At 36.2% G+C, this 12,241-nt stretch overlaps 1 protein-coding gene across 1 annotated transcript in view; it reads left to right on the top strand.

Moving 5' to 3' along the window:
* Window positions 1-12,241, top strand: part of LOC111057047 (glypican-6) — a 52,022-nt gene that overhangs the window by 27,896 nt on the left and 11,885 nt on the right. The window contains 4 exon segments of the mRNA XM_039439834.1: window positions 4,167-4,323; window positions 7,095-7,260; window positions 8,695-9,775; window positions 12,116-12,204. Of these exon segments, the coding sequence (XP_039295768.1) occupies window positions 4,167-4,323; window positions 7,095-7,260; window positions 8,695-9,775; window positions 12,116-12,204 (1,493 nt within the window).

The raw sequence follows: 12,241 nt of genomic DNA, 5'->3' as shown, positions 1-12,241 counted from the left end.
TGAATAATATAATTTGTAATGCAAAACTGGAAAGTCTAGAACCTAAAATATCACGAGTTTATTAAAAAACAAGCAGGTAATCCGTGCTCCGTAAAGGTCTAATTAAAAACTTGATAAACTGAAAACTTGACCTACTGGACCCTTGAAGAATTTAAACTAGGCCTATAACCATCCTCGGTAAATTAGGAATCTATATGCAAAATTTCAAGTTAATCAGTTGAGTAGTTGAGACGTGATGATGCGTCATTTGTTAATTTCCTATCCCCTACGTGTATAAACCAATATTCTCTCCTTTATTGTGATTGGTAGATCACAGAACTTAATAAATTATGTAATAAGGGTGAAGAAGGAGAAGAAAGAGGAGGAGGAGGAGAAGGAGAAGCGAGAAAAAACGAAGAAGAAGAAGAGAGGAGAAGAAGAAGAAGAAGAAGAAGCGAGGAGAAGAAAAATAAGAAGCGAGGAGGAGGAGAAAAGGAAGAAGAAGAAGAAGAAGAAGAAGAAGAAGAAGAAGAAGCGAGGAGGAGAAAAGGAAGAAGAAGAAGAAGAAGAAGAAGAAGAAGAAGAAGAAGAAGAAGAAGAAGAAGAAAGGTTAATGCCTTCAAAAAGCCTATAAAACAATAATGACAGCTATGATATTACAGTTGTTGTACACTGAGAAACATAGCTATGTGGTAGGAGTACCATACCATAATAATACAGTAATAAACGGTAGTTGATGTTACTGTCTATTACTGTGCATCATGAGAGAGTTATTAAGGACCAATCAGTACTCATCTATGTATATTCACTTAAATCTGTCAGCATTATTATGAGTATAACATTCATGCTGGCCATTCAATCTAGGCTGACCGCTTGAAAAGTAACTCAGCATAGCAATAATTGACAGTTTTCCTTCCATGTTTTTACCTCTTACTACTTCTTCTTCTTCCTACATCTTCTTCTTCTTCTTCTTCTTCTTCTTCTTCTTCTTCCTTTTCTCCTCCTCGCTTCTTCTTCTTCTTCTTCTTCTTCTTCTTCTTCTTCTTCTTCTTCTTCTTCTTCTTCTTCTTCTTCTTCTTCTTCTTCTTCTTCTTCTTCTTCTTCTCTTCTTCTTCTTCTTCTTCTTCTTCTTCTTCTTCTTCTTCTTCTACTACTTCTTCTTCTTCTTCTTCTTCTTCTTCTTCTTCTTCTTCTTCTTCTCTTCTCCCCAAGTCTTCTCATTGCTCTTCTTCTAATACAAACTTTTATTTCTCTTCTACTTCTCCCTTCACTGACCATCTATACTCTCTTCTCTCCTCTTCTACTCCCTTTCTTCTAGTATTATGACGATTTTTATTTCTCTTTTCCTCTCCTCTTTCCTTTTACTATTATCATAATTAACAATAATTCTAATTTCTATCTAGAATTACATTTAGTAGTTAGACTATCTATTCCGTATTAGATTGGACACTGTAATTTGATTTTCATTCCAATACTAATTTATTATCCTATTGTCTCAATATTCTTAAGAAAAATAATTAAATTACATAAGATTGTTCTTCTTAAGAAAAATTATTGAAAAACATGAGATTGTCATTCCTTATTATAGCTTAATATTCTTATTATACAGTCGGTCCCGGCTGCATAGAAAGCAGTCGTTAAGTCATGTCAGAGGCCCTGAAATTGATCAGTTGCGACCTGAAAACTCTGACACCAGACTTCAGCCAGCCAGGTCACAAGATATTATTATTATTCCAACATGAGAGTCGACAAGTTAGTTACAGAAGCCTATGTATTAATTAAATCATCAAATATACAATGATTAGACCTGCTTTCCAATATAATTTCTCCTCTGTTGAGCACTATTGACCTTTGAAATATGTGAACATTCTCTTAAGTGGGCTTTCAATTTCAATTAGCAATATCATTGAAAAGCATGATTTTTTATTTACATTATAGGTTTGTTTCTAACCTGTATTAGTGACCTCTGAATTATGGTATCAAAATGAAAAAATCTGGTGTGGCGCACTCACACAACTTTCCTTGCCGTTATGAAAATTGATCACCTGACGCTAGTGTATCCGCGCATCTCAAGTCTACTATTCAAAGATTTGAGCCAGCTGGTGACAGGGCAATAACGCTGGAGACACACGTGAGGTCTGCTATCTCTTCATAGTGAATGATTTAATAGAATCAACAATAATTTTGCAATTGAATAATCACATTTTCTCGAATTTAAAGCTTATTTTCAAATTTAGGTGAAAATGTTACTGAACATTAATTGTAGAGATTTTCATACTCAATCTACTCCACTTGGAATTTTTTGATCTGAAGCCTGATAATTGGGAATCTATCTGCATTGATGGGGCGGAGCTCCTGAAATTTTTACAGATATGGGACTTGTGGCAGTTGATGAAGCTTATCGATGACTATTTTAAGTATGAATTTGATCAAAATCGTTGGAGCCGTTTCCGAGAAAATCACGAAAAACCCTGTTTTTGACAACATTTTCGCCATTTTAGCCGCCATCTTGAATTGCATTTGATCGAAATTGTTCGTGTCGGATCCTTATAGTGGAAGGACCTTAAGTTCCAAATTTCAAGTCATTCTGTCAATTGGGAGATGAGATATCGTGTACACAGACGCACATACACTCATACACACAAACACACACACACACACACACACACACATACAGACCAATACCCAAAAACCAGTTTTTTGGACTCAGGGGACCTTGAAACGTATAGAAATTTAGAAATTGGGGTACCTTAATTTTTTTCGGAAAGCAATACTTTCCTTACCTATGGTAATAGGGCAAGGAAAGTAAAATAAGAAACATAATTATTAATTATGTACTAGTAGTTCTTTGAACAGTAGACCTCACGCAGTATTCTCATCCACAAGTACCTGATTGAAAATATAGACCTTATGGAAATACAGCAATAGACTGGCTTCTCCACACATCTGTGTAATCACTTGTCAGCTGATTTATTATGAATAATTATTCTATAGTCTGATTTTTACTCTAATATTGGCGTATGTAGGAGGCTCCTTTTTCTATATATATATAAAAGCGAAATGGCACTCACTCACTGACTGACTGACTCACTCACTCACTCACTCACTCACTCACTCGCATAACTAAAAATCTACCGGACCAAAAACGTTCAAATTTGGTAGGTATGTTCAGTTGGCCCTTTAGAGGCGCACTAAGAAATCTTTTGGCAATATTTTAACTCTAAGGGTTGTTTTTAAGGGTTTAAAGTTCGTCTTTTAGCATGTATATTCTTCTTCTCCCAATCTCTTAATTATAATTGAAATTTCCATATCATATTTTACTATAGAACTATAATCTAGATAGAGTACCTCTTCGAAACAGTTGTTAACTGGCAACTAAATTAATAATTTTGTCAGGTTGGCATTAAGTTGAGTTGACTATATTAGGTTGGCACCAAGTTGAAGATCTAAATGCATTTATCGCGGAAAAATTGATTGGGCACTGCTACTTCAATCCTGGGAATATTATATTACTAGCCGTCAGGCTCGCTTCGCTCGCCATATCCGTTTAGCCAGACGTTTAGTCTGGACCCCCGACTGGATTGCTCTAACATATGATAAAAATGCTCAAATGAAAAATGCAGGCGAGCGAAGCGAGCCTGCTGATCTCATTCTTGGACGATCCAGTCGGGGGTCCAGGGGGCGGAGCCCCCTGGCTAGACGGATATGGCGAGCGAAGCGAGCCTGACGGCTAGTCCTTTTATATTATCATTGAAATGCAAAATTTCCAAAAATCTTGTATATACGTCGACGCGCAATTAAAAAAGGAACATACCTGTCAAATTTCATGAAAATCTATTACCGCGCTTCTCCGTAAATGTGCAACATATTAACATTCAAACATTCATACATTTAAACATTAAGAGAAATGCCAAACCGTCGACTTGAATCTTAGACCTCACTTCGCTCGGTCAATTATCACTGTAATTATTGTAGTTATTTCACACTGTAAATATTGCCAATTAATTGAACAAATGGAACGAAATAATATCAAACACTTATTTTCACGATTCATAAATGTCACACATGACTGACTCACAATAACGTTTCTCCCCCTCGCTTAATTGTTTCACGGTATTCTAATTATTCACAATTTCAATATTAATTTATAATATTTTTATTTAATTTATGTATTTTCCTGATTGCAGATACCTGCTTTGTGTGAGCGACCACATGAAAGAACTGAAGCCGTTCGGGGATGTGCCTCAGAAGTTGTCTCTACAACTGAAGCGATCTTTCGTGGCGACACGCACATTCGCGCAGGCCCTGGCTGTTGCTGGAGAAGTTGCTGGCAATATGGTCAATGTGAGTACAAGCAACTAAATAGTTGCTGGCAATATGGTCAATGTGAGTACAAGCAACTAAATAGTTGCTGGCAATATGGTCAATGTGAGTACAAGCAACTAAATAGTTGCTGGCAATATGGTCAATGTGAGTACAAGCAACTAAATAGTTGCTGGCAATATGGTCAATGTGAGTACAAGCAACTAAATAGTTGCTGGCAATATGGTCAATGTGAGTACAAGCAACTAAATAGTTGCTGGCAATATGGTCAATGTGAGTACAAGCAACTAAATAGTTGCTGGGTCCTGACACACTGTCACACTTTTATTACACACTTATTTTGAATAGTTGCTATTTGAATTATCATATTTAAAATTTTCAAATCGTGAGACGCACGAGGGACGACCGTTGATTTCAACCATTCAAGCTAGATTCCCACATACTTTAGTGAGGTCCACGTTATAATGGCAGTGTTTGATTAGCAATGGTATTTTATTTTTATTTTATTTTATTTAATCATCAGAATTACACAACTTAAGTAGCACAGGCTTATAAGCCCAAAACGGTTCCAATTCTAATTTATACAACAGTCCAAATGTAGCTAGGTTATGAGTGTCACTTAACATTATTCAATTACACACTCAATTTACAATCAAAAACACACAAAAATCATTTTTAAATTTAAAAAAATAATTCAAAATTAAATGAAATCAATCACAATTGATTAGAAAAGCCAAACTTTAAAAAAACTATAAATTTTTGCGACCGAAAAGACAAACACACTATCTAGATCCAGAACTTATCACAGCTGTATTGCTATCCTTGTCTATCATTCAACAAAGAGGATAGTGCTATCTCTTTCTCGCCTTGCTCTGTTGCCAGATCGTCTTTCAACAATGTAGAATTCATAATTAATTCACAAAATATTTCATCTTAATTATTGAAACATATAATTTCTTGCTTAATAAAATATAATTGAATATTTTGAACGAGAAATGAACTGTTGATATTACATCAATAAACCTGTATCAGCTACCGTCTGTAGAAGGCATTGACAGGACAGAGGATCGGCTACGTTGTTCTCCTATCTTTCTCCACTGCCATTATAACGTGGGCCTCACTATAGTGACAGTGAAAGCAGAGACCAATGTGCACCACGGAGGCGAACTAGCGTTATACATTTTAAGTAAAAGACTGAATGCTGGAACAATTTTGAGGTTAAAGAAGGTTGAAACTCAATTTTTGATTTTCACAGAAAATAGTATATTTCGCACCTAGAGCAGAAAATAAGATTTTTCCGGCTCGAAATCGGTTTTCAAGAAAAGATTGAGAGCCGGAAAAACATTTTTGCCCGTGGTGCGAACGCTATTTTTCGCCACACACAAAAATAAACAATATATATAAAATAATAATAATTGCTTACTAAGCACTTCCTAAAGCAGAAGTGGAAGGTGATAGCTGTAGCAAATCTGAGGTAATCTGAATATCAGGAAATTGTCCAAGTATTTTTATTTTTTATTCTGATTTGTCTAGATAACCTAAAAGATGATGTTCAATTATGTGGGAGGTTGAGCTTACACTTTTTTTATTCTTTCAAATTACAATAAGATGACATTATTATAAATGTTTTAATTATTGAATAATGAACACAAATAATGAAAAGTTTTTTAATCAGCTGTTTTTTGATCACCTTTCTTAGTTCCATGGTAGCGTCTGGCCTAGGCCGGAAAGAAACCTGTTCTGACGTCAGACGAGAGTCGTCTGCAAATAATGTCGTTCAGATCTACGTAGGGACTGGAAAACAGCTGCTTTCTGTGCAGTGTGGCGAAACAGTTATTTGTATATCTAGAGTGAAAAGTTCGACTTTTTCTCTCTGTGGGAAAAAGTTTGAAGCCCGAGGCGAAGCCGAGGGCAGCAATTTTCCTGAGGGAGAAAAAGTATTTTTCACTCGTGATGTACACAACATTTTTCCTTCATCTACATTTTTTTATAGAAACTGCAAATAAAATCATTCTAATAACTTACGTATTGGTGACAATGATTCCTAACAACATAACCTAATCTAAAACCTAAAAACCGGTCATCTGATTGGCACTGCCGATTGCGCTATCTATCGGCAAAAGTTGTAACAATTATATCAGCTGGGCAGCTACCAAAAATGGCTGACTCCAGGTTCAGATTTGAATTGCAGATCAAAAATATTTGTGGCTGGTATTTTGAATAGAATAAAATATTTTAAAAATTGTATAAATTTTTATCGTCTACTAATATCAAGAATATAATAATTATCATACAAACATATATTTCATGAGTTGATCAAATTTCTGGTTGTGGTATTGAATTCAGTTGACTCAATGACAGACACCTCTATTATGCTTTCTCATCTGAGCTTAGACCTTCTAACCTATTACAATGTAAGTTTCAAAATAGAGATGCTCCCCATGTTATTTAAATGGAGTCACTTTTACTCCCTAGGGAGTTTTTCTGTTTTTTACTCCTGAGAGCGAAAAAGTGACACTTTAGTATTAGGTTTCAGGGAGTAAAGTAAGTACTTTAGCCAGTAGGTGGAGGAAAAAAACATTTTCAAAATTATCTTTACCATTACAAATATCTAAAATTGCTTCAAATTGTAATTTATCACATAAAAACAATCCAAATATAGAGTTTATGTAAAAAATTCTAAGTAGTTATATTTCTGAATGAATATCGTTTTGCATTTTTAATGGTTTGTTTGTTGAAATTAAAATGTTTTATGTTTTATGTTTGTTTGTTTGTTTGTTTGTTTGTTTCAGTTGAACTTCAGTGGCGAATGCACGAAGGCAGTGATGAAGATGACGCAATGCCCGACATGCAGAGGTCTGCCCGAGCTGAAGGCCTGCTCCAACTATTGCATAAACGTCATGAAGGGATGTCTAGCCTATCACTCCGAGCTGGACGCCGAATGGAACACTTTTGTCGGTCAGTGTCTCAATTTGAATAATATTTATCATAAACTATTTATTATTTAATATCTGATCAAAGTGAAATAAAAAATAATGACAATATCGCTTCCATTTCACCGTAATATGGAGAAATTCCACAATATATCTGTTCATAGTAATAATAATAATTCAAAAATCTTTATTGGCATCAACCACAACAATTCAGGCCGTCTGCCAGGAGTTGACTAATATCACAAAAAAGTGTAATTAATTGATGAAATAAAGTCAGGAGAAAGATTGCATTATCAAGTGTTGAATTCCACACCTGAGATCGGTACCTCCAGGCTATTCTAATGAATTTTATCAATTTCTCCCTGCTCTGCCCGTTCAATATATCATTTACCTGTCGCTCGTTTAGCTCTCGCACTCCCCATATACTAAATCTGAATTCCGATAAAATTGAACATTTTCCCAAGAAATGTATGAAATATTCATTTTGTCCGCTGTTCATATCTGTTCATAGTGTAAATATTTTATTTGTAGAATAGTGAATTGACCTCATTTTGGATAGTGTCATTCTATCAGAAGTCGGGAGATGAACAGTTTTGGACTGAGCCTGTTGTTCCCCATCAATTATTTTATGCACTTTTTATCAATAAATGTATTATAGTGAGGTCCACGTTATAATGGCAGTGGAAAAAGATAGCAGAACAACGTTGTCGAACATTGACTTGCTTAAAAATTATAATTGACCATTTCAAACGAGAATGAACCGTTAATATTGCATCAATAAACCTGTATCAGCTACCGTCTATAGAAGGCATTGACAAGACGGAGGAGCGGCAACGTTGATCTCCTATCCTTCTCTATTCACTATTGCAGATTCCTCTGAGTCTATAGTGGAACTAACTATATAGTGATAAGATAAAATAGCTGAGAGTGTTGAAAATAATGCATGCATTCGAATGGGTCAGAACATACTGGAGCAGCGAAGGTAGAGTAGAAGGTAGAAGAAATCTGGTACATTTATATACTTGCATTAATTTGACACTCCAAGCTACATTCTCTGGTGCACTCTATCTTCATCGTTTTACCATGTTTTATTTTTGTTCAGGGTGATGCCCACATGAGCTCTAGACTTGTGCGTGGGTTATGAGATGTATGATGATGAGTGATGAGTGGACCTACAGCTTTAGGTGGGTTCCGAACCTATCTATAATCCTGTAGGGAGATATATTTGGGGAAACCAGTTGTCTACATTGTGGAAAAAATAAACCTATTTCGGACTATGTGTTACGTTATCTTAATTTGGGAGAGGAATAGCACAAGGTTACCTTTTTTCTCTCCCTATCATTTCGATGATGTACTTACTGTATAAAGGATTAAAGAATATATACCTACATATATTCAATATTCCAGAATAATATTAAGTTGAAGTGAATTGTATTAACATCTTTTATTTCTATTTCAGATGTAATGGACAAACTAGTGGAACGACTGCTGGGACCCTTCAACATAGAAATGGTCGTTCAACCAATCAACATCAAGATATCGGAGGCCATCATGAATTTCCAGGAAAGCTCCGCCCAGGTTTCCCAGAGAGTTTTCAGCAGCTGTGGAAAACCCATGCTGGGGCGTAGGAGACGGTCAGCAGATCATGAACCGGAAAACTCTCCAAGGTTTAGGAGAGGTTTGGAGCATGAAGGTTCAAGGGAAACTAGATATTTTGAAGGTTTAAAGGGTGGTTCAAGGTTTAGAAGGGAGTATGATGGTGAACTACGGTTTAGAAGAGAGATTCAAGGTTTGAAACCTGATTTGGGAAGTGATTCAAGGTTTAGAAGGGAGTATGATGATTCCAGAAGTGGTGAGGAATCTTATTCAAGGTTTAGAAGAGAGAACCAAGGTTTAGAACGTGATTTGGACAGTGATTTGAGGTTTAGAAGAGATAACCAAGGTTTGGAAGGTAATTTGGACTCTAATCTAAGGTTTAGAAGAGCAAACGAAGGTTTGGAACGTGATTTGGAGACTAATCTTAGGTTTAGAACAGAAAACGATGGTTTAGAACGTGATTTAGAGACTAATCCGAGGTTTAGAAGAGGAAACGAAGGTTTGAAACACGATTTAAACAGTGATTTGAGGTTTAAACGGGACACAGAAACCTCAGTTCCTGTATTAATCTCTAAACTGGGTGCACAAGACACTAATCTTAGATTTAGAAGAGAAGTAGTAGATCTAGATTCGAGGATTTCTCGCTTACGTAGAGATCCAGGAAGTAAAAACAGTGGAGCTACTTCTTCCGGTGGAGAATTGTCTACGGAAAGACTGCAGTTTCCAAGGGCGGGAAAACATGGCAATCTAGGAGGCAGTGGCGACGAGGAAAGTGACGATCTGTATGGCATTGGATTGGATAAACTGATGAAGGATATCAGGCTGAGAGTGCGAGATACGAAGCAGTACTGGGCCAGGCTTCCGTATCAAATGTGCAACGGAGACAGTGTGGCCTCGGGGCCTGGCAAGGAGGATAGCTGCTGGAATGGTGCGCAGAAGGCTAGGTGAGCTAAACTGGAAATTGTTTCAAATATAAACGATGAAAAATAAACTATTTTCGTAGAATGGTGTGCTTAGAGCCAATAACTTTAGTCTTAAAGATGGAAGATTCATTATAGATTGCAGTTAACCAACCCATGTAATATTATTATTGTGTAATAATTATTTCAAATATCCAATGAATTTTTTTCATTGGATATTTGAAGTAATTATTATGCAGTTAGGCTCAACTCACACTTAGACGACTCAGGTCGAGAAGAGACTCGACTCTAGTGGAGAGCATGTGTTTCCAAATGGTGACAATCAGACCAGTCGATTCTAGTCTCCGCGACGTCACCATTTGGAAACACATGCTCTCCACTAGAGTCTAGTCTCTTCTCCACCTGAGTCGCCCAAGTGTGAGTTGAGCCTAACTGTGGACTTCTAAATTAGCCTACTAGCCTAACCGTGTACAATTTGACGAGCCGCTTTTTCTAACAAAATTAGTTTCAGTTCATTTATATTTTTATTCAACACATTCTTCAAAATAGTAATGCAACTTGAACATGTTGGTATGAATATGAACTAACTAGTCCTAGTTGTTAATTTATAAAATATTAACTCACATTTTTTTAGTAACCCTCAAGAAAATTGACCTAGTATGAGGCTTCAGGTTTAGTGGATGTCATTCGTGTTGCAACTCATTCAATTTATAACGATTGCCAAAAATTTTATATTAGCTGATTGTCTTACAAAAGTATATAGGCACACAGGTTCTTGTGAAAAAATTAAAGGAGAAATAACAGTGTGAGTTGAATTCATTTTCGTTTCTTTCAAGATATTTTTACTAAATTACATCTCAACGTTTTGAAATAGATAGGATACTAGTTATATTTTTGGTACCTAGATTTAATATTTTCTTCACTTTGGCGTATCTTGTTGACATAACGTATCATCTGGCATTTTGTCGAACTATAAAAGTACAGTGAAAATCCTAAACGTTGGTGACATTGCAATGCATCTATTCCAAGTCTGTATGCACCCTAACAGTTGGAAAAGTCCTCTAAACATTATATTAAATAAAATTAGTAGAATTGATGGTGATGTTGTGAAATCTCTCCATAATAACAAAACAAAGATATTATCAAATTTTACTATAAAATTTATTAAAAACTTTGAAACAGTAGGTACCATTGTTTCACGTTTACCAGCGCAGTCGGGAGTGATCCGTGGTCTAGTGGATAGAGTGCTTGCGTAGCAGGATAGAGATCCCGGGTTCAAACCCTCTCACAACCAAAAGTTTTTTTAACCAGATCACTCCCGTGTTATCGGATGGGCACGTTAACTGTTGGTCCCGGCTGAAGTATGACAGTCGTAAGGCCCCATTGACGGCTTAAATTATATATTGAGGCAATGGGACCTTCCCGTAAGGGACTCTCTACCAACAAAAGCCATACGAATTTACTTTTTACCAACGCAATACAGCAGTACATCAGTACAACGTGAAACAATGGTACCTACTGTTTCAAAGTTTTTAATAAATTATATAGTGAAATTTGACAATATCTTTCTTTTCTTACAATTATAATTATTAGTGTTGAGTGAATGTAAATAAGTAATTATCACGAACTGAGAGGAATTTTAAAGCTCAAGATCATCCCGGTCTTGAAAGTTTTGTACTATAATGCTATAGTTATTTGTGCAACTAGTGCGCAAAGTGTCAGTTTGCTGCACCGAAAGAAACGTTTACGCCCGAGCCGTAGGCGAGGGCGGAATGGTTTCTTGAGTGCAGCAGAGGAACTTTGCGCACGTATTTCACATTAAGTTTTTCCTACAGTTACCATTGAATATGAAAAGTGGGTAATTATGGGTAAAATTGCCTGAAATCCATCAAATGTTTTTCTGTGTAATTTTATTATTGATAAAAACCTTAATCCTAAAATCCTAAAGTCCTCGTTGTCCTTGGTTATAATATATAATGTAATAATTAGCGCGTTGTGCTTGGTTGCACCTCTGCTCACTATAGCAGCCACAGCAGTCACTGTTACCAACTTCATTTTGATTTTGCTGCACTGTTGCTCCATATAACCTACTAAGTATTTTGCGTTGCCATGTTGCAAATCTGGAGTGCAGAAAAATTTTTCCCGCACTAGAGCGGAAAAGTGATTCTTTGCGTTCTGTAATCAGTGCAGCAATGGCCACTTTTCAACGTAACTGTAGGAAATAATAATTTCTTGAATGAAGTAATCAATTACTGTTTTGTGTTGATGATACAAATACGAGTACCGAGTGGCATGAGACAGTCTTAATACTACAATAATTTTATGAATGAAATAATCAATTACTGTTTTGTTTTGATTCTATAGATACGAGAGCAGAGTGACGGGAGATGGTCTGACGCCGCAACAGAAGAACCCAGAGGTGGTGGTGGATGTCTCCAGGCCTTCATCTCTGGGCTCAACGAACAGATCTACGCGTTGAAGACCATCAAC

The sequence above is a fragment of the Nilaparvata lugens genome, chromosome 13 (genome assembly GCF_014356525.2).
Source record: "Nilaparvata lugens isolate BPH chromosome 13, ASM1435652v1, whole genome shotgun sequence".
NCBI lineage: Eukaryota > Metazoa > Arthropoda > Insecta > Hemiptera > Delphacidae > Nilaparvata > Nilaparvata lugens.
This window is presented reverse-complemented; position numbering and strand designations above follow the sequence as displayed.